This window comes from Drosophila nasuta, chromosome 2R (genome assembly GCF_023558535.2).
Source record: "Drosophila nasuta strain 15112-1781.00 chromosome 2R, ASM2355853v1, whole genome shotgun sequence".
Classification (NCBI taxonomy): Eukaryota; Metazoa; Arthropoda; class Insecta; order Diptera; family Drosophilidae; genus Drosophila; species Drosophila nasuta.
This window is the reverse complement of record NC_083456.1, coordinates 31,835,800-31,859,105: the sequence shown is the minus strand read 5'-3', so window position 1 is coordinate 31,859,105 and position 23,306 is coordinate 31,835,800. Positions and strand designations below refer to the sequence as shown.

Sequence of the window (23,306 nt, the reverse complement as noted above, 5' to 3'; positions counted from 1 at the left end):
ATGAAAGTCCTAACACTTATCTTGGGTTGCACTTTAGTCACCATTTCCCTGGTGAAGTACGCCGATAGTGTTGCTTGCACCTCGACTGATCCCGATACCCCAACTGGTTGCACGGATTGCTCCCTGGCGGCGAATGCTTCGGCTGACGATTGTACAACCACCACAACGACGACGACAACAACAACTGAGTCCTCTGGATCAGCATCCTCCACAGAGGCATCCACAGAGTCAAGCTCAGACTCCACCTCAACCTCCACCACATCCTCGACAACCTCTGGCTCTAGCTCCAGTTCCAGTTCCAGTTCTAGCAATGCCGCAGCTCTGGCTCGCCTGAGGCGTAGGATTCAACAGATGAGACTACAGCGTCTTAGGACTGCCAGAAGAAGGGCAATTGCTGCCAAACGTCGCGCTGCTGCCAGGAGGAGGGCTGCTTTGATGAACCGCAGAGGTTAAACCACTTGTTTTTATTACCTAATTTAATAAAGAGTTATTGCAAATTTAATTTGCGGAATTTGCATTTTATTTTTTATTGCGATATTTCCACTTTCGACGAAATCGTGACGTTGCTAAATACCGTTTATAGCCGAATGTATCTAAAAAAGCTATAAAAACAAACATGAAGAAGTAAATGAGGTAGCTATAGAAGTGTATTCGACTGTGAAATACCCAACGTTTAAATAGATTTTTGAAGAAATATACAATATTGATTATACAAATAAAATGTATTCCTTTCTCTAGCATGCTACTGTCTAATTCGCATTATATCTTCAGTACCCCTCGACCAGATATCTTCACATTGTTAAGCCGGTAGATTTCCAAGCTCCGGATCGAGTTCCGACTGTGTAGGTTGGTAAGCACCCGAAACTTTATGCTTACGACTAAGACATGAACTTTTTCCGCTATTCGGAATGAATATTATTCCTCTTCATAATAAGGGAAAAACCTATAAAGGGCTTTCTAAATTCTCTCTTATTCAAAAGTTCTTGAGATGATCTTAGCTAATCATTTATGAAATGTTGATTCATAACTAATAATCTTTCGAAGCTTTTTCGTTTGCTAGCAAAGGTGTCTATAATAAAAAAGAACATCTTGTCATCGACAGATATTTTAGTAAAATAAAATATTTTAGTAATTTTGACTAAGTTAATTCCTCTATTTTGTTTTATTAGCTTGCCTTTATTGGATTGCCGATTATTAAGAAGCTTTATTGAATAATATTGTTTCTAAGCCCTTTACACTTTACATTATTCACTTCAATGATCGATCAACAGTTTTATCAGTATAAAGTAACCGTTGAGTGATACTCAGTATTATTTAATCCCATAAGTTAAAATACTGATCCGTCAGAATTATTATCACTATTAAACTTATCCGTTTTCAAACAATCGTTTGTAACACTCGCGTTGCACTCCCTTTGTGTAGAACAAACATTAATTGACTAATCTGATACAGTTTTTGACATGTTCTATTTATACCAAATCTTTACCCTATTTGTTCTAATCAATGTAATTAAAAGTTGTTTGTCCGCTCTTGCGCTCTTGTTTGCAAAGATCTCTTGTAACACTTGTTTTATGTAAGCAAGCAAAAGTATTTCCTATTAATAAAGTTTGAGGTACTATTTTTACAGCTGCTAGAACTTCCTATAATATGGGAAGCTGAGAAGTATGTTAGCTATCTATATAACGAACTCGACTGATTACAGCTAATCATTCCAAGCCATCGATTTAGCTTGAAAATGAGAGTCCTAACACTTATCTTGGGTTGCACTTTAGTCACCATTTCCCTGGTGAAGTACGCTGATGGTGTGGCTTGCACCTCAACTGATCCCGATACCCCAACTGGTTGCACGGATTGCTCCCTGACGGCGAATGCTTCGGCTGCCGATTGTTCAACCACCACAACGACGACGACAACAACGACAGAGTCCTCTTCATCATCTGGATCATCATCCGCCACCACAGAGTCAAGCTCATCGGATAGCGACACCACAACCACAACCACCACCACTACCACCACTGCATCCTCGTCTTCTGGTGCCACAGCAGCTTTGACTCGTCTGAGGAATACGATTTCTAGGTTGCAGCGTCATCGTCGCCAGCAGGCTGCCAAACGTCGCCGTGCTGCCAGGAGGCAGTCTGAAAGGAGGAGGGCTGCTGCCAGGAGGAGGAACCGCAGAGGTTAAAGGAATAGTTATTAGTTTTTAAAGTAATAAACAATTTAAGGAAAATCAATTTTAATTTAATGACACAACTTTCGAAGAAAACGTGACGTAACTGAATGCGTTTATAGAAAACATCAAAAACAGGCTATAAAAAATGAGTACAAAAAGTAAACAAGTCAGATACAAGAATGTGCACGACTGTGAAATACCCAATTTTTAAATATAAATGATGATTTCAGAAATAAAATATATATGTATAATAAAATATAATTCAAATTGCATGTTCAGTTCTTTATTCAGTATAGAGATCTCCTCGCATTTTTAAGACGATATTTTTACAAGTTCCGAATGAAGATCCTAACTGTATTATGTACTAAAAGCCTTAAGCAACCGTTGCGTCATGGACTTTTTCGATTATTTCGAAGGAAAGTAAGAAAAAGTATACAGGGAAATGTTTATTGTTTAATATTCCAAAAAATTTTGAGTAGATCCTTACTATTAATATTTAAAATCTATATGTAGTTCTAATATTACACCCTAGCAACTCGGATTTAATATTCTTGAACTTCTTTTTTTCGTAGCAAGGGTTTCTTTAATAAAGAACAAAATCTTGTCATCCAACAGAGTTTAGGAAAACGTTTGACTACGTTAATTCTTCTCTCTTAAAAAGATGTATATACCAAAGACTTTAGTAAAGCGTTTGACGAAGTTAATTCTTTTCTTTTTACCAAAGAAGACAAAAAGCTTACTTCAATAATTTAGTTTTTTATACTCTCTGAGCTTCCCCTTGAGTTTCTCCGGGAAGACTTCATAATTATGTACAAATATTCATAAATAAGCTTCTGACAGTTCTAACAGTTTAAGGTATCCATAGAGCATGAATATATATTAATTCTTCAACATTTTTATCTCTATAACACATTGTCATTTGCACAGGATTCACTCGACTTTCACTCCTGTTACTTGATCAAACTTTGATTAATTCATTTTATACATTTATGTACATACTATATACGTTCTTCTTGTAATAAATCTTAGCATATGTTTTCGAATCAATGTAAGTGAAGGCTATTAGCCCGCGTTTGATTGTCGTGCTCGTGTAACGTAAGCAAACAAAAGTATTTCCTATTAGCAAAGTTTTGGTTACTATTGTGACAGCTGCAAGAACTTCCTAGAATGTGGGAAGCTGGAAGGTATGTTAGCTGACTATATAAAGAGATCGACCGCTTAAAGCTAATCATTCCAAGCCATCGATTCAGCTCGAAAATGAGACTCCTAACACTTCTTGTAGGTTGCTTCCTCGTGACCATATCCATGGTGCAATACACGGATTGTTCATCCTCCTCGGTCTCAACAACAACAACATCATCAACAACAACAACAACTGAGTCCTCTTCTTCATCTGGATCCGCCACCACAGAGTCAAGCTCATCGGATAGCGACACCACAACCACAACCACGACAACCACCACCGCATCCTCGTCTTCCGGTGCCACAGCAGCTTTGACTCGTCTGAGGAATACGGTTGCTAGGTTACAGCGTCAGCGTCGCCAGCAGGCTGCCAAACGTCGCCGTGCTGCCAGGAGGAAGGCTCAGAGGCAGAGGAGGAGGGCAGCTGCCAGGAGGAGGAGGAACAGGAGGAACCGCAGAGGCTAAACCAATCGTTACCCATAGGGTAGAAGGGTATAACTTTCTGCCTGTCCGTCCGTCCGTCCGTCCGTCCGTCCGTCCGTCCGTCTGTCTGTCTGTCCGTCTGAACACCTAAAATAACGAACAGTTAACGCAAAACAAATTTGTGAAATATCAATTTTATTTTATTGTGACTATTCAACTTAGAATAGATCGCAAACAAGCTATAAAAAATAAACAAAAGGTAAACAAGTCAAATACAAGAAAGTCCTCGACTTTTACATACCCGAAGTTAACAAATTAAAGTGTGCAAGAAACATGCACTACAGCAAATAAAATTTGTTATTAAGAAAAAATTTACAATTTTTATTAGTACGAAAATAATTATAAACTTTCATAATACGAACTTTTAAATAGTTCAATGATTTTAGAAATTGAAATTTGAACTTAAATATTGCGAAAAATTAGAGGAAATTTGTTAGATACTATAAATAAATTTACCTGTGTCGTTATAGTACTATTTTGTTCTTGCTGTACTAGTTCGATACTTAAATAAAGAAGCTAATTATAAAAAAAAACTATAAATATCTTTAGGTTTGTTTGCGGTACAATATTAAGTGTAGAACGATTTCAATGTATCACCTAATATACCCTTCTATACATAGTGATAGGGTATAAAAAGCCTCATCGAAGTGCCGTGAAGACTTTTCATTAAACACAGACAAAGAGACACAAACACACACACACACACTCGCACATAAAGCGACAAACATATGTGCTTGGAGTCTATGTTAGACATAAATATAAACATTAAATTTCTACCACAAATTGCGGGGCGTGAAAAAGCCAGTTGAGCTGTATTTACGATCCCAAAATACCGCTTAGAGCAGGTTCGCGTTGCAGCGGCGACTGCAACTTGGTTGAGCACTCGAATCTCTCTCTCGGAATCTCAACACTTTTCTTTAAAGAGGAGTGCATCAAGGAGTGATGAGGAGAGGGGAAGGGAGAGGTGTGGCGACGGGGGGTTCTCAGACTATGTAAATAAGCTGCTAGAATCGGCGGCTGACCAAAGTGCCCATAAATCTCCAAGCATTAAGAAACGCGGAGACTCTTCGAGGCGATTCGATGCGTCGTCTGTTTTACCTGTTGCCGCCATCCTTTGTTTTGTTTGCGCTGCCCTCGAACATTTGGTCGGTCAATTAGGGTTTTGTTAGCACTGGACAGGCAACACCTTGCTGTCGCTATTGCTGTCGCTGTCATTGTCGATGTCCCAGTCCCAGTCCCAACTCTTCTCTACCTGGGCCCTTCACCTGTAGCGCAGTCAGTTCAGTGTTCACGCGTCATTCGAACGGTTTAGACGAAAAATTCTCTCCTAGAGATGTTGTTTGTTATAATGTCAAGGGTGCAGTTCATTGGCATCCTGCTAACTGTTTGCTCAACTGCTGCTCAACAGTTGCAGGTCAAGCAGCTGCACACGCTGCACAAGTGGAGCGACCTCAATTTGGGCAGCGGCGATCAAAGCACCAAGAACAGACTCTTTCTGCCCGTGGATATTGATATCGAATATGGCGACGAGGGGCGACACCGAACTTTTCTCACCATTCCACGTCTTAGTGCTGGCACAGCTTACACTTTGGCCACCGTGGCCAGTGGAGACAACGAGGTGCTGGAAAATCCACGACTGGAAGCCTATCCCAACATGGAATGGCATTTGCCAGTGAACAACTGTTCCGGCATAACGTCCGCCATTCGAACTTATGTGAGTGAACTTTGCAATTAGTTCGTTCAAGTCGTTCGATTAACTTATCGATCGTCCTTTTTGCAGATTGATGATTGTTGGCGTCTTTGGGTGGTGGACTCGGGTCAGGTGAACTCGCTGCAGCTTTGCGCTCCTCACATACTCATCTTCGATCTGGTCAAGGATGAACTAGTTCAGAAATACGCCATGCCTGCGCACTTGTACACGCCCAGTGTATCGATATTCACGGCCATGGTGGTCGATTTATCGGAAAGCGATGCGCCCAACCATTGCTTGGGTGGAAAGGCTTACATAGCCGATGCCTGGGGCTATGGCTTGATTGTCTTCGATGCTTTGACGGGCAAATCGTGGCGCATAGAACACGAGTCAATGCAGCCCTCGTTGGGAGTGCGACGCTTTGGCAGCGCCTATGCTGGAATCTTCACTGTCAGTCTGAGTCCAAGTCACGAAGCGGGTAATTCAAATTCATAATCAAATTCAAAGAGAATTATTTAATGACTCTATTTCTCTTTGTTAATTACAGAGCGCTTTCTGTACTTTCACACCCTTAATAGCTTCTATGAGATAGCCATTCCCCTCGAGCTGGTGAACAACGCAAGCATCTGGCAAACGTCGTCAAGTGTCGACACGGTCAGTAAACACTTTCGAATTCTGGGCACACGTGGCATACAATGCGAATCGGAGGTGATGGACAATGGAGGCAATCTCTACTGCAGTCTAATCAGCTTAGGCGCTTTGATTAGCTGGAATGAGCAGACGAACTACACGGCTAATGACATACGCGCTGTGGCCTACAATCCGCAGCAGCTGAAATTCGTCACTGGCCTCAAAATCAATCGCAACTCAAAGGGCGAGAATGAACTCTGGGCTCTGAGCAGCGATCCGAAACTTTTCGTTGGCGGTTCGTTGAAAGATGATGAGGTCAAGTTTCAAATTGTTGGCTGTCGCACCGCGGATCTCTTGGCGAACACACCTTGTACAGTTGGCGCCACAGATGTCACACCCTCACCAACATAATTTAGTTTAAATAAACGTTTATTTAAATTTAAAAGTTCAACGTGCAACAACTGCTCACTTTTGAAATGTAACAGCTGATGCTTATCCATCAAGAGCTGCCTGCTATGAAACTCGTTTGTGCTGCAGCAAACAGCTGTGTGGCTACAACGATTAATCGAATAATAATAGCACTGTGGTATTCTACAATCAGCTAAGTTTGCAGTTTATATATTTTTTACATTCTTTTGCTGTATTTTACTTACTTAAATTGACACAACCACTAAAAACTATATAAATTTATATATGGCTCCCTCGTTAGTAGTTCGTTCACATGAACTTGTTCGCAGTGAGTCGATAACAACTCTAAATTGTATCGGTTTTCACTTAGGCGCGCGATACCTTTGATTTAAATGCTGCATTCCTAATGTAGCTTCCTTGTTTGCTTTAAACAAGTAATAATTATTGCATAGTTGACTTTATAAAATAACAATATATTATTAGCGCGCATTTAATTAATAATAGTGTTGACTATATATAGGTACGCATAATTTGTCTGCTAACTACCATCCACTTCCTATACAAGAAAATAATATAAGTAACGTGATGAAAACCAGTAGCAGTAGGAATAAGTAAAGACGACAACACTGGTCATGCGTGACTGCAATTAGTAGTGAGTACTCGTAATAGAATATTATGTGTAAAAATATGCCCAAGTGGCATGTGCTTTAGACTCAATCAATGCATGGTTACTGCGGAGTAAATCTGAAATCTCTAATTGCATGGAACCCGTCTCAAGACGGGCCAAGAGCCAACCGAGCCACAAGAACCGGGCTGGCCCGGGCCAACTCGAGTAGGCCTAAGCAACTCGCCAACTGGCCACAATTCTGTTGAAAACCGAGAGGAGATGGCAAAGAATAGGGGAAATGATGTCAATTAGAAGAGTCAACGGACAGGAGCGGAAAACAACGTTGTGGCTGGCCATGGCAACTGCTACTGCTATTGGCCACAATCGAAGGAAGAGCGAGAGAGACAGATAGAAAGAGAAGGAAATATAATAAATAAAAAAACGCTAATGCGAACATATTGCGTTTGTGGTAGCAGAATTGCAATTTTAATTTCAAAAACTTATTGCAAAAATGTAATAGATGAAAGGAATGCTATGTTAAATGTTGATTTTCTGAAATGCTGAAATGCTGAATCGCTTATTTGATTTAGATAGACACGCAAAATGCGACTTAAATCCGATTTGCTATTATTATTTCTTTTGTTATTATTAAGGAGTATTTAACTGGCTTTTAAAGAAAATGATGTCTGGGCCAAAATTACGAAAAAAAAGAAAAAATACACAAGAAATTATATAATAAAGTAAGAATTCTAACGAAAAAGTCACATGGAGTAGCGAAAAGTTGTGTAGATCATGGAGATTATCGTATATTGTCAAGTTATGAGCGTGCTCTGATGAGTTGTTGATATGAGAAGAGAAGCAGGTAGCTTTGCTCTAGAACTCGTTTCGAAATAATAATCATAGGAATACAAATTGTGGTCATGAGTAATGGATCCATATTATAATAATCTTATTCAATTAAGCCCTGGCCTTCACATATAGTATATAATATAATTGAGGTTCATCGAGTTCTTTTACGGGCCAAATATAACAAGATTTATTACATTCATGCCACTAATGAGGAGTGCACGAGATATATTTACTATTAAATTACTTAGTGCAAATGACTATTATAGTTAGTTGTTGCCTTGACTTGCCTGTCTGAGTTGAGCTGGGAGCAGTTGAAGAAACGACCGTAACGGTCGCTTGACTGCCTCATTTTCTCTCTCTTTCTTTCTTTCGCTCATCTCTATCGCTGTCTCTGGAGACTTGAATCAATCGGCGGCTCGTCGGGCCAGGAAATGCGATCCAAGAATGTTATAATTGGGGCTCATCTTATTGAATTAGCATTATAAACCAGACAAACAAAAAGAAACGGAATGAGAAAGAGATAGAACGAGAGAGAGATGCAGTTGGGCCCATAAAATTTGACGGATGTTCTGCTACTGCTTTACTTCTAGTAAGCGAAGTAAATTGCCAGTTTATGCTTGCCATATTCGCGAATTTCTTTTGACAGAAGACCGCTGCAAGCTCCATATACATATATTACCAATATAAAACCATATCAAAGACCCCGTTCGACTGTAAAAATAGTAGTAGTAGGAATAGTAACAAAACACAGAACGAACTTAGCAGTTACGCAGTCGAATACCGTATCATTTGTTGTCTGATGAGAATAGAAATACTTCTAGATTAATTTGCATTCGAGTTGACCTATAAATTTGGAAACCAAACACCGTTTGACGCGTTGTTTCATGATTTGAATACTCGGCTCGGCACAGTTATAAATTTTGATCAACGCCAGCGAATTAGTCATCGACACACTATTTGACTGTTATCGAAGTGCAAGTTATCGCTAATTAGCATTCTGCAGTGTGACCTTTATTTGCACATTAGATCCTGCTTGCAAGTGCAATAAATACCGGACAGTTCTGCATTTGGTATATTTGCACATCGAAAATGCAATCACTCTGCATTCTCACAATGTGCTTTTCACCGTTACTTCCTTTTTCCGCTTGTGTCGAAAAAATGTCATTTCAATCGGTTTAATCAAAAGTGTTCTAAACAATGCGGTTATTCCGGACAGTTATCTCGCCGCGCGCAATTGGAAAGGCGTCGCGCCTTTAATTTATTTACCCAAACAATATCATTTAAATCCGATCAACTCAAATGGGTTTACGATGCATCGTAATAATCCGCCCAAAGATCATAGCAAAGCAGAGGTGTCTAAAAAGAAGTGAAACTGGGTAAATATGCTAATTTGATGGCTTGCCCACGATTCGAGCAGGTTTTCTACTGCGGCTAAAGAATTAACTGAAAATAAAGATCGCAGGCGGTCGCACGCAGTAAAACGCTCAGTTAACATCAACAGCAGCAGCAGCAGCAGCTACATAGCTAGCAACAACAGTGAAAGTGAAAAGTTCATAATAATAAAAGTGTACAACGGTAATCGAGTTACATTGCTGCCGCAGCATTATCCGACGCAAGCCGTTGCTGTCGCTGTTGTTGCCGAAAATAACAACCAATGTTAAAGAGACACCCGAAAAAAAAAAATAAGCTGAACGTGTGCTTAGGCGACATAAATTACAAAAGAGAGCGAACGCACACACTCGAATCTAACAGGTGTACATTCAGCATCGTACATTGACCGCTTTGGCTTTGGCAATTGCAGCTCTTAAGTTCGAACATGTTCGAGTTGCGTCGTGGAGAGATTACCGCCGCTTCGAACAGGTTGTGCGCGCTGTTTGGTTTGTTGGTAAATATTTACCATGCCTACAATTTCTTTTCAATTAAGATTTCATGCGAGAGAGTGAGAGAGGCTCTCTCTTAAGTCGAGTTGCGTGCAGTTGTTTGGCCATATGACTGATCTTTGCTGCTTCTGCTGCTGCTGCTGTGAGCTTGCGACGTTCCACTGCTCATGCGCGGCGGCAGCAGCAGCGGTTGCGGCTGCGTCTGCAGAAACTTCTTTATCTAACTTTTATAACAAGCTGCTTGGCTGCGGGAATGACTTTAGTTCTGCGTCAGCCATTGAGTGGATAAGTTCGGCTTTCTTCTGGTGAATTGTGAACTGCGAACTGCGCATTCAGTGTCTTGTGTATGTGTGTTATGCAGATGTGAGCACAACTCCATCGCCATCTCTCCAAAGTTGTCGCTGTGTTTGTGATTGTGATTAAAAGCCGACAGACATTAATCAAACTAAACGAAACTCTTTGCACGCGCATTAAAGGTGCACACAACACAATTCTTCGAAGGAAGCGATATTATAAACTCTAAGGTATGTACCAAAATCTTGTGCACTAAGCTAAAGTTTCAAACTTGTGTAACATCCGAAATGATGTTTACATTTTAATCATGAGTATTCCTTATGCCAAGTCAATACAATTCTTGTGTGTGTGTGGAAGTTTGATTTGTATGTTTTTTTTTTTGTTGTAACAAGTATATGGACCGCAAACACTGGCAACAAAAAAGAAAAACCATTACACTAACTGAAGAATGACTAAGAAAAATAATCACAAAAAAATGTTAACCGGTTTGTTCGAACCGCAGCGACAACGGCGACGTCAGACAGACGGACAGACAGACAGACGGACGGACGGACGGCAGACGTTGGACAGCTATTGGTAGCACATAAATGTGGCAAAAGAAAGATTCTGTATGAAACTAAACTGTAAGAGTGCAAGACGATCGCATCGCCTTGGGTAGATGGGCTGAAGACGCTGAACTGACTTACTGAAGAGAAGACGCCTGCTTCGAATGTGTTGTAGTGGGAAAAGTATGAACAACGAGCTGCGAGTGTCGTGTAGCCAAAGCTGCCCCAACTGCTGAGAAGAAAGAGACATAAAACATGCTAAACGCTATGATTTTTAAATAATAGTCAAGCACTTCCGTCAAATCTTTAACGGACCACTGCGAATCGCAGTTAAATTGCTCTCGAACATCTCAAAAACATTGACGATAAAGTTAACGTTAGCTGCAGACAGCAGGCGAGAGTCCGATGAGAGCAACATCGAACGTTACATCAGATTTATAGATCAAACTTTATTCCTCTACGTCTGCGACTTCCTCGTTGTGTTCGGCTTCTTATTAATTGGGCAAGTTTGTTCTGAAGAAATCTTGATTGATTAAGTGTGAATATCGAATGCGAAAGCACATTAGTTACAATTCAATTTAATGCCAACAGATTGAGATCGATGAGCTGATTAGGTAACATTTCGAAAAAAGAACGTTTCGATTATTATGAAAATTGAAATTAATTGCAGAGATTGGAAAGAACTAAGATTTTGTTGTTTTAAATACATTTCTTTATTTTCTTTTCTTATATTCTTGAAGATTTAGAATTGGCGAGCTATCATTAGAGAAATTTAATTTGATGAGAAATCAGAAAGAACTTTATTCATAAATTCAATTTAATGCCCACAATTTGAGATTTGCTACTATATAATTTAGAATTTGGGAGATTATAAAAAAAAGTGTTGCTATCATTAGGAAAGTTTAACTTAATTGCCAAGATATTGAGATGGGATACATTTTTTTTCGTTATTTTGTTGCTTCTCTATTTCAAAGACTACCGATCTTTCATAATTTTATACAAATGTCAACTGATTAAGATGGAAAGTGGATAAGCCACAAAGTTAAAGAAAGTAAAAATGTTGACCATCCCGCATTTCAGATTCTTTGTTAGTGTGTTAAATTTCTAAAAAATAATTAATGGATATGTCCTTATAAGCAAACGAGCTCTTCCCAAATATGTTCAACACTTAGAACTGACTCACGCTTGTAATATTTCGAAATGAGAATGAGAATGAGTTGTTTCCGCATCTAGAGAAACTATTGAAAAAGCTGAGGTAATTAATCACGAATATTAACTAAAAGTTAATCTATGAGTGTTGTTCATAGAGTCTCACACACACACACACCACAAAGTGGGTCAACTTGACGGGTTTTTGGTAACTGGGAAGTAGAAGGCAGTCCGAAATTCAACCTCAGCTCGCTCTGTGGTAACAGGTAACAGCAGATGTGGGCTGGGCTACGCATTTTCTTTCTCCGATTCCGACAATAAATTAGCTCTATAATTAACCGCTAACACCAAAGGCAACAGAACAACTAAATAATCATAATAAAAACACCACGAAAATGTGTCAAGTTTGTTTAGAGAGCAAAAAAAAAACGACAGAAAGAAAGAGATCCATCGATTTGCTTAACGGCAAATTGCCAACAATTTGGAACCTAACGACATTTGGCTGCGTATTTGCGTGTGTACTTAAAACTGTTGTTGTTTGTGATCTCCGCTGATCTGTTGATCTTCTTTGATTTTCTATTCTCATCGCGAAGAAGAAAAGAAATCCCAGGCAAATTCAATTTTTTGATGTGTGATATGATAAACGCCCATTGAAAATTCAAAACTTGCGCTCACGACGGCGACACAAATAATCGCCTTTTGGCCTCACACAAATATCAGTTGGCCTTCCCCTCCGTTCCCCTTCATTCCCCCTCTATCTGCACAGCATGCAGAATGGAGAAAGTTCTTTTGTCCGTCTCCCCGTCGATGTCTGTTTGTATTTCATTTGTTTGCCTTCTTTATTGATCTTTTGCTTTGGCTTTTCGAATGACATCACGCGCTAGACTTAACTGCAAATTCCCCACTGCCCTCTCTTTATCTAATAAAAATTTAAAAAAATGACTCGTTTAAGTTTAATAAAAATTTTTACATTGGCCATAAAGTTGGCTTGTTATTGTTGCCAAAGTGGATCAAAGTGAAAATCAAGCGCGCGGTTTCATTGTGAATAGCGCAAATAGCAACCAATTCTTCCCCCCTCTCTCTCTCTCTCTATCTGTGTCTATCGCAGTCACCTTGCCACATGTGGGGGCAACAATCTATTGAGATACGATCGGGTGGCATACTTAAGCCAGTGTCATGCCCTCTTGCCCCAGCCCCAGCTCCAGCTACATTCCCATTCCCAGTCCAGCTTTCGGACCTGTTGCTGTTGTCCCATTGGCGTTGGCATTTTATGCAACATACAACAAAGACAACAACAACCACAACAACGACAAGCAACATATGCGACCAGCATACATTGTGTGGGTCGATCCTCAGACTCAGACTCGGACTCCGACTGCGTTTGCTTCTGTAATCATTGACCTCGTTTCTGTGAGTCGCGCGCTTTCTAAGCAAGTATCGAGTACTTTTAGCCCAGAGCGCTCTTCTCAACAAGTGAATCTCCTCTGCATACCAATATATTCCCCACTTCACTCCACTCAACTCGATCCGAACCGAGCGATCTTCAAGGGGGCCAATTATAATTGCCGAAAATTTGCATAGAGCTTCCCCCTTGATTATTTTTTATTCTTTCTATGCGTACGCTGTGTAGCAAGTGAGAAGACAGTTTGCCAAAGACTTTGAAATACCCTTGAGGCAGCTTACAGTTAGAAACATATCTGTTTGTAATCTGCAAACAACAGGTGGCTAGTGGTTAACAACTTCTGTGTTTATACGCGGATCGCACTGAAGTTTTCAGAATAGTTTAAAACAGCACTAAACAACAAGTCAACACTTTTTTGTATTTTCATTCAAAGAGTCAGCGTGGGGTATTCACAAATTAGCATAACAAATTCTCTGACTCTACGTAGTGTTCTAGGTGAGGGAGATTTATTTACTTAGGAATAGTACTGGGAATACTTTTTTTATAGAAGGAAGCAAGCAACTACCAGGAATTCCAGAGGAAGCTCTTAAGATTTGTGTGGGTCATTTCTTTGAATAATTTAAATATTTATCGACAGCTGAGGAAGCTGAATACATTATAAAGGTCATCATAGAGCTGTTATTATAATGAGTCTTTAGAAATGACTGAAGATAGAGATTTCTGTAGGTCATTTCTAAGTATAAATTAAATATTTATAAACAGTTTGTAAAGCATAGAAGATGAAAGGTCATAGAAAGAGATTTCTCTAGGTCATATCTATAAATAAAACAAAGGTCATCAAAGTGTGGCCACTTCTATACTTCAGCCTATATCACCCGCTTGATTTAATGTTGCCAGGGTATTTCAGGAATTTGCCAAGCAAGTTTCCTGTTCCTTAACAAGCTGCTTTCAAGCTCTTTCCTCTTAGATCGTATCGATTATTGATGTTTGTACATTGTCGAAGCTACCCAGTTCCGTTGGCTGTGTGCGGGGTATAATTATAATATCTATGGATGCTGTGCATAAGCAGAAGCCGGTTTAAGTATTCTCTTTTCTTTTCGATTTTTTATTTTTTGTGTATGTTGTTTTTTGGTGAAATTGTTATGGAGGTGCGGAAGGTGTGCATCGCATCGTTTGAGCTGGAGCTGGAGCTGGAGCTGCCAGCTAAAGTTGGGGAGGAGTTGGAGTCGAAGTTGGCGGAGTCGGAGTCGGAGTGTGTGTATCAAATACCGTTGCTTTAAGCTGCGTCGACATTGTTGCCAATGAAGATTAGGGTGCCATGGCATAGCTTTGTGGCCAGTCAGCAGCGTTGCAGCTTTGTTGCTGCTGCTGCTGCCACTTGCCGCATACTATATAGTATAGTATGCAACATGCCGCATGCAGCATGCAATTTTCATGTTGAGGCTGTGGCACGAAGTAGGCGCTACAAACACACGCATATATGGAGTCAGTAAAATTCACTGTTAGAATAACAAGTTTTTCGACCTGTGAGTTCTATTTTTAGTGAATATAACTCTTCGGCCAGTTGGAGGAGAGAGAGAAGTCTATGCCCGGTGGTTTTTGAGGAAAATCGTTGTTAGCCAACTTCAGTTAGTCAGTTAGCCAAGTGACCAGTCGTCGCGCTTGGTGTACCCTGCTAATTGGATGTGAGACGGGCCAAAACAAACGCGATCGCAACGGCAACGCAAAGAAAATCTAATGTGTCTAATGCATATGTATGCTAGAGATCCAGATATCTCTGTGCTCACATTTATTAACAACCTTTTGGTTGAGCACACAACAGACAGCAAACAAACAGACTCGAGACTCGAGTCTTCTACTCCAGATCTTGATCGGTTTTGAGTTTGATCTCTCTTGGCTCGATGGGCACACACCTGGCAAATCAAAGCGACAAATCGGCTTCGCATCGCTTCGACTTATTTATAGCTTATGGCTTATGAGAAAGTGAAATTGTGACACTTGCGACAGATGCGACAGATGCCACACTTCTTGATTCCACTTTCTAAGCTTTAACTTTAGATAGTTGCTAGAGACAAGAAATAAGGGACAAGGACTTAAGACACCCATTAATCTACCGTATCTCTTAGCGATCTCTATTCAAATGAATGCAGACACAGCTCGTTAACAATCTATAACAAGTTCATTTAACTTTGCCAAAATAAAGAATAGAAGGCCAAAGAGATTGTCCGAAAGTTAATGCCATACTGATATTAAAAACAAAATGTGTAGAGACATGGAAAGTTCACGACCTTTTTATTATCTTTACATCGCCGCAACTATCTAGCATAAATGTCGGCCATTAACTTCTTGGCAGTCCAGAACAGAGTTAACTCAGCGACCCAGAACCCAGAACTGAGAACTGAGAACTGAGAACATAGAACCCACTCCCAAGAGGTAATTGACTTGCCCAAAGAGTACTCAATAGTGCATGAGGTCATCGACGTGCGCTGCTGTTATGAAATCTATCTGCGATATTATAAAGTGCTTTCAAGAAATTGTTCCAATTAACTATCGCAATCGCAATCTTTCTTATAACTATATTTATTTTTCTGCCTTTTTCTGCTTCGACAGTTGCATTGTCACCATTATCTTCATCATGGCTGCGGGAACACACAGACGCTTCTGCGGCATAGTTCTATTATTGCTCTTGGCCCAGACTCAAGCACAAGAAGTCACGCAAACTGTCAAGATAGCGGAGACCAAGGCGGAGGCCAAAGTGGAGGCCACCACCACACCACCAAGCGAACTAATTGAGGAGACAACGTTTACGGCCAACCTGGAGACAACCACCGAGATTCCCGCCGCTGCTGACATAGTTCCCGCCATCGCTACGGAGAATCGCAACTCTGCATTTGATCTCTCTGCGGATTCCGAGTCCAAGGAGGAGCAACTGGGCGATAGCGAGTCTCGTCAGAACTTGGCGCGTTGTGATCCTGATCTCGTTGGCTTTGAGATTGTCACAGGGTAAGTTATCTGTCTGTCAATCTTTTCCCCTTCGGCGATCTCTAACTAGTTTCGCTCTCGATCGGTTATCTCAGCTATGTGTTCTCTGCACCTGGCAAACTGATGGACTCGCAGCCAGGCACTCTGATGCTGACGGATTGTCTCAATACTTGCCTCAGGAACAAGAGCTGTCAATCGGTCAACTACGAGACGGGTCTCTGTGTGCTCTTCTCGGCACATGCGGATCAACTGCCAGGTTGGGAGATTAACTATAGATCAAACTGACCAGCGATTATAACAGTGATTGATTTGCAGGCGCCTTGACCAAGTCACAATTCCCCGTGTTCACCATCTATGCTCAAAAGTCTTGTCTGTCCGTGAAGCCCTGTGGACGTGCTTGGTACGTGGATCGCGTGCAGAATTACAGACTCAAGTCGGAAGTGAAGCGCAGCGTTTCGGTCGCCTCACGTCGCGAGTGCTTCGAGCTCTGTCTCAGCGAAACTGACTTTACCTGCAGGTAAGTTCTTTTCCCCTCCCCAAGCTGCTGCTTTTCTTCTCTACTACAGCAGGTTCTTCTTTCTTTTTGCTTCTGCAGATCGGCGAACTACAGACGCGACACTGGCACTTGTGAGCTTAGTGAAATGGATCGTTCTACCTTGGCGGGCACAAACGCTTTCCAGCCCAGACCTGGCACGGATTACCTCGAGAATCACTGCATCGACGAGCCCAACAAGCTGTGCGAGTTCAAGCGTTTGCCTGGACGCATTCTCAAGACTGTTGACTCTGTGTACCAGGAAGTGAGCAGCGTCGACGAGTGCCGCGAACTCTGCCTCAACTCGCCCTACAGGTCAGTTAGAGAACACCTCTTTTCGAGTGCATAGTTCCAATCTCAACTCCTCCCTTAGATGCCACTCCTATGATTACAACGACACCGGAGACATGGTCTGCCGTCTGTCGCATCACAGTCGCGCCACACTCTCAGATGTTCAGGATCCCTATCTGGAGGTGCCCGAGGCCTCGACCTACGAACTGGCTTCCTGCTACAACGTGACCATCGAGTGTGGAGGCGGCGACATGCTGGCCAGGATTCGCACCTCAAAGTTGTTCAGTGGCAAAGTTTATGCCAAGGGATCACCTCGTTCTTGTGCTGTGGATGTGCGAAGCGCTCTCGACTTTGAGCTGCGCATGAACTATCATGATCTGGAGTGCAATGTGCGCCAGAGCCAAGCAGGTCGCTATGTCAACGACATCATCATCCAGCACCACGACATGATTGTCACTTCCTCCGATTTGGGACTTGCGCTCGCCTGTCAATACGATCTGACCAACAAGTCAGTGACCAATGGCGTCAACTTGGATGTGCGTGGCGATCTCACACCTGCTTTGTCTGAGGAAGTCATCGTGGACTCTCCCAACGTTATCATGCGCATCACTTCTCGCGATGGCTCCGACATGATGCGTTCTGCTGAGGTTGGCGATCCTCTTGCCCTCAAGTTCCAGATCATGGACGAGCAGAGTCCCTACGAGATCTTTGTGCGCGAACTGGTTGCCTTGGATGGCGTGGACAACTCGGAGATTACGCTGATTGACTCCAATGGCTGCCCCACCGATCACTTCATCATGGGCCCCATCTACAAGAGCTCACTGTCCGGCAAGGTGCTGCTCTCCAACTTCGATGCCTTCAAGTTCCCTTCTAGTGAAGTCGTGCAATTCCGTGCCTTGGTTACACCTTGCATGCCCAGCTGCGAACCCGTGCAGTGCGATCAGGAGGACACCAGCGGCGAGTACCGCTCGCTGCTTTCCTACGGCCGCAAGCGTCGCTCTGTGAATGCAACAGGTGAGTTAGAGAACGTTAACAATGTTTCGATCTCTTCTAAATGTTGAGTAGATTTCCTTGCAGCTCCTTATGAGCGTCGTCAGCGTCGTGAGATCGAGAATGCCTTGAAGTCTGGTGCCGAGGAGATGCTGCTGGTGCAGTCCATTCAGATCACCGACAAGTTTGGCTTCGAGCAGCAGCAGAGCCGCAAGGCCAGCATTGGCGAGAACTACGAGGGCAACGAGACAACATTCACGGCCAGCGAGACAGGACACGGCTTCTGTGTCAATGCTATTGGTGAGTCTAGAATGCAAATTGAAGTGGGGAGTAAACAACTTAATACTATTTCTCTATTCTATCCACAGGTCTCATCTCAGCTGCCACCATCTTCCTGCTGACGCAACTGGCCATCATTGGCATTTGGACGTACTGCTATCAGCGTCGTCAGAAGCTGCAGGCGTATCAGCACTCGTATTAAGAGCCGGGAACAAAGAGAGCGGGAGCATAGCAATGTCAAATGTCAACCAGGTGCAAACAACGATAAAACGCAATACAGAAGAAGAGGCGGCAGCTTGGCTGCTGCCTGCTTGCCTTCGCTATTTGTCTTCGTCTAGTCAGTGCTCGAATTCCAGAGAAAAGGAACAGGATAAATAGAAATGGCGCCGCTTTGTTTGTTACTTAATGGATACACTCACACACATCTACACATTTATCATTATATTTCCATTATTTAAGCATCAGTCTCTCGATACACACATCACATTCTATGAATATTATTTTCCACACTTGTAAAGGCAGTTCGACCTTCGCCTTGAACTGCCTTTGTGACTTCGGAAATGGGCTTTCAGTCGCTGACAAATGTAAATGATAATTGCTAATTTAATTACAATAATTAATGACTTACCAGTACTCTCTTACTTATCGATTAGCCTAGACGAATTATATGCAATGACAGTTTTTCACATTCTAGTTAAGGCATCACATTATGACCAGTATATTAAGCTAATATTTTGATATATATGTACTTATCGTACACTTACGTATAAACTTATCTTACTTAATTTATTCAAAATAAAAAACATCAACGAAAACCATAACAAAAAGTTGTTCTATCTGTGGTAGGGGAACAAAGGGATTCACTCAAAAAACTAGCTCAACTTTTTCACTCTGTTCAAAAACTCACTCAACACTCATCTGCTTTTTCTGTTCGCCTGGTATTTTACTCCACAGAATGGAGACTTCGCTGCAGCTCAAAATTTATCATTAAAAACAACTTTCAGGATGTTCTTACGCTTAAGTGTCCTTTCGAATTTAAAAAGGATATCCATTTTCGTACTCACAGCCAGTAGGACTATCGATCTGCATTCAAGGATTTTGAAAATCGCTTCGAAAATTTTGCTGCAAATTTTTACAGGGGGAGGCATGGAAAAATTGGTCAAAAACGCAAAATACCGTTGTAACTCGGCCATTTGAAGGACTAGAGGCATGTCCTTTGGCACACAGTAAGTACTCATCCTGCAGTATACGAATATGCAATTGAAAGGACGAATGTCCTTTTAGTTTTCGAGATTTAAGGACTTTTTCGTATACAAAAAATACGCTATAACTCGGCAATGTCCTGACGTATCCTGGCGAGTCCTGTGTCAAACGAAGTTTCTAAGTGAGGCCCATCAACTGGCCAAAGGACATTCGGATCGTCCTGCTGGTTCCCGAGATATCCTGGATTTTGGGTTTTGGGTCGGTTTTCTTCGCGTTTTTTGCTGAAATTTACAAGTCCAAGATTCTTAGATGACTCAACAGTTTTTTGATGACAATCGATAGAGTATGACTTGATATTAGTTGCGAGACGTATCTGGGAGTTGTGCGTCAGGATATGGATCAGTATTGGTTAGAAATGAGTAGCAAGGACATGCTTATAAAGTGCTTAATAACTTGCATACTTCGAGGAGTAAAGAGATGTTCTTTTGAAGGTAAATAGTGGAAGTAGTGCTGCATCGGTATGTGTTTTTCGAAGGGCAAAAGTCCTTAAAGGAGTAGGATTAGATTAAATTGGTCATACATAATAATTAAGCCATAGCTTGTCTATATCCTTTTGGATCTTGTCAAGTCATGTGCCACAACAAACGGTTATCAAAGCGGACTATCAAATAGAGAAAATGAAAAGACTTTGCAGCAGTTTTCGAATGCAGTTGTTAACATGTAAGATCCTTCGATAACCCCACAAACTGCAGATGTTGAACATGAACATGAAGTCTGCAGCTGGTGCTCATAACAGAACATATCCCATTTAAAAGACAGAAACATTTGCCCAATTTAGGAGCAGTTGTTGCCAATGGCAGTGGGTGTTATGAGGAGGCGAGGGTGGGGAAGTGATCTCTGATCTCAGATCTTTGCCGCATTTGTGCAATTGCAGTTGCTATGCAAACTTGTCGCTCTGTTTGGCAACTTGTTGCTCGGATCCTGTTTTGGGATCTGAGGCCAATAAGCCGACCGAGGAATTGGGTCATTGTCACGAACAGGTTTCTAACCAATCTGGCCACCAAATCCAATTGAGATGCTGTCAAAATTGCTTAGAAATGGGATTAAGTAAACCGCAAACGCAACCGCAACGGCAACCGCAACAGCAGTTGAAAAGCCTGCAAAAATGTGCAATTAAAAGTTGTTGCCGTTGATTTTGTTTATTATTTAATTGCTTTGATTATTATGTTATTTAAGCTTAATTTTAATTAGCAAACTCTCTCGCCAATAAACTGTTATGCGAGGTCAATGAAATAAAGAGACACAGAGAGAGAGAAAAGAACCGATTTCGGTTTATCGCTTTTGCATGTTGCATTTAATTAAGACTCTTTCTAATTTTGCGAACTTGGCCCAAACTCTTGGGTGCGATGAGGAAGACAAATGCCAAGATGATAGGATAGTGTTTGGTAATAGAAATGCCAATGGCAAATGCGAACTCTGAAGCCAAGTCGAAGGCAAATGCGAAAGCAAAAAGGCGATGACGCTGTTTCATCATTAATTGCATCAAAGTGCTTAAGCGAGTCCATGCGGAATTCTTGTGCCGCTCAAGAACTACGTGTATTTTTGTCGCCGTTGCACAGTTGACGTTCTTCTTCTTCTAGTTGTTGCTGGTGTTGTTGTTTGCTGTGCAACTAAATTAATTGAGATGAATGCACTTAACTGTGTGTGTGAGGGAGCGGACGGGTGGCCAACGACCAGCAGCAGGCGGCACTAAGAGCGCAGCTTGCCACATGCAGCAGGCAGCAGGCAGCATGCAGCATGTGGCAGGCAGTTACTTTCTTGAATGTGTTCGTTGTTGTGGCAGATAAAGATACAAATCTGCACGAAGCCTGTTTCCTGTTGCACTGAGGGTGCATTTATTTGCATGATGCACATACACACACACCAAGAGAGAGAAGGAGCTGCGTCCAGTCTCTGCTGCTGCCACTTACATAGCTGTTCATGCCTCAAGCAGGTGCGCTGGATAATAGCAAGAAGCGTCGCAATGCAATGCACTGCCTACCCACATCCACATCCACAATCGCATCTGGAGCCACATCCATGTCCAGCATCTAAAAGTGAATCGTTGGCTCTGTGGTGTCACCAATAATGATGATGATGCTCTCGCCGAGTCAGACACTCGCCAGCGTTTCTTCTTGCCTCGTTTTTTTCGGGTGAGTTTTAAGTGGGCGTTCGCGTTCCAGGAAGCTCTTCAATTTCCATTTACAGTTCGCAATTCGCAGCTCACAACTCGCACTTCGTTATTTTATATAAATGTAAATACGTTTAAAATTACACCGAATTCTTGGAGGCAACACCAATTACTATGTGGGATCTCCTCAGCCAAAGTCAGAGTCAGCGCCAGCATTTAACTTAATGAACCCCCTTGGCACAACCTGACGACATTTAACTCCCCATCAAGTTGTCTAATAACTAAATGACGCGTCTCCCAAGCATTCCTGCCTCTTCCCTCCAACTGGTTTCATTTTAAGAGATCGCTTTTTCGATCCAAACTCTATCCGATCGATAGATAGTTTCACTTTTTTGTTCAGCTGTATCTTAAACAACATTCAGTGCTCTCTTTTTCCGAATTTAGGCCGTGGAAATGTGTCTTTATCCCAGTTAAAGTGAGTGAGGCGACGACAACGGTAAACTTTTGATCAATCGGGAAGTTATAATTAAACAAATGCTAATATTATCTTTTATAAGCTTCATATGGCGCTTAATTGGACAATTTTTGTGGAATTATGCAATCGCTGCCGTTGTTGTTGTTGTTGTTGCTTCTGCTACACTATTCTAATTAAATATGGAACCGTCTATAATTAGTGCAACAGGCAAGACTAGAACTGGACTGGAGCTGTCGTTGCTGCCTCTGTTGTTGCTGCTGCTGCTGCTGATGGCGAATGATCTCATGAGATTGAGCATCGCAAATGGCAGCTCAGCTCAGCTGTCGTGCCACTTTTGCCACAACTTGTAGACATTTTTTTCAATCAAAGGGTTCCCTAGCACGAATGTGTCTCCACCTTATAGAGAGAGAATGAAGAGAACAGCAGCTCGACCAGGTCTCCTCTGGTTCCTCTGGAGCTGCAGTGCAATTAGATTTTCTGCGGCTCATTATCCACACGAAAAGCGTGTGCTGCTATTAAAAAATTACCTTTCATACACAATGGTAAACGATGCACACTTAGTACTTGCTTAATACTCTCTTCTCTCCTCTTCTCTTCGTTCTTACACAGTTTTGAATAGCTTTGCTAGATAATCTATAATGACCAGTGCATTGATAAGCCCAACAGCAACCCAACGATCGGGTCGACAAACTTGCAACATTCCTCGCTTAGTCTGCAAAACACGTCTCAATTATTTAACCAACAGCCACAGCAACATCAACAGCAATTGAAATTTCTAAGCTCAAATGAAAATATTCTAAAAGCAACAACTCTTCAATTATAATAAAATATTATCACTTTATCAAATTGTCTGAAAATTCACATTTAACAACGAAAAATTGACATTATAATCATGCTGAAAGCGTTTCGTTATAATTCAGCAGAACTTTTTTGTGACAAAGTTAATTGATTGACTCACATAAAGAATGGCACAACAAACAAAACACATTTGGGAAAAAGAACCCAAAATAAGCAGCAAGTGATGAAAGCAAAATGAAAATAGAAGTTTCGCAGTCTTCTTTTTTTGTGCAAAATCACGAACAAACTCCGCCCGAG

At 41.5% G+C, this 23,306-nt stretch overlaps 4 protein-coding genes across 5 annotated transcripts in view; 3 read left to right on the top strand and 1 right to left on the bottom strand.

Moving 5' to 3' along the window:
- Positions 1-3,817, top strand: LOC132785216 (uncharacterized protein DDB_G0271670-like). The gene is made up of 3 exons (XM_060791209.1): positions 1-337; positions 1,773-2,177; positions 3,453-3,817. The coding sequence occupies exons 1-3, from the start codon at positions 1-3 to the stop codon at positions 3,815-3,817; spliced, it is 1,107 nt and encodes a 368-aa protein (XP_060647192.1).
- Positions 3,818-5,120: 1,303 nt separating this feature from the next.
- Positions 5,121-6,693, top strand: LOC132785957 (protein yellow). Its single transcript, XM_060792295.1, has 3 exons — positions 5,121-5,549; positions 5,616-6,003; positions 6,073-6,693. The coding sequence occupies exons 1-3, from the start codon at positions 5,169-5,171 to the stop codon at positions 6,564-6,566; spliced, it is 1,263 nt and encodes a 420-aa protein (XP_060648278.1). The 5' UTR covers positions 5,121-5,168; the 3' UTR covers positions 6,567-6,693.
- A 3,211-nt stretch (positions 6,694-9,904) lies between these two features.
- On the top strand, positions 9,905-18,811 carry LOC132786083 (uncharacterized). Of its 2 annotated transcripts, none has more exons than XM_060792478.1 (8): positions 9,905-10,423; positions 15,900-16,292; positions 16,367-16,527; positions 16,587-16,788; positions 16,867-17,118; positions 17,177-18,108; positions 18,172-18,384; positions 18,453-18,811. In XM_060792478.1, the coding sequence occupies exons 2-8, from the start codon at positions 15,925-15,927 to the stop codon at positions 18,563-18,565; spliced, it is 2,241 nt and encodes a 746-aa protein (XP_060648461.1). In that variant the 5' UTR covers positions 9,905-10,423; positions 15,900-15,924; the 3' UTR covers positions 18,566-18,811. The 2 variants fall into 2 exon arrangements, with proteins under 2 accessions (XP_060648461.1, XP_060648460.1); XM_060792477.1 differs by having other exon boundaries at positions 9,956-10,423; positions 18,160-18,384; positions 18,453-18,810.
- Positions 12,971-23,306, bottom strand: part of LOC132786082 (hamartin) — a 158,550-nt gene continuing 148,214 nt past the window's right edge. The window contains exon 8 of the mRNA XM_060792476.1: positions 12,971-12,980. Within this exon, the coding sequence (XP_060648459.1) occupies positions 12,977-12,980 (4 nt within the window). The 3' untranslated portion in view covers positions 12,971-12,976. The remainder of the gene's footprint in view (positions 12,981-23,306) is intronic.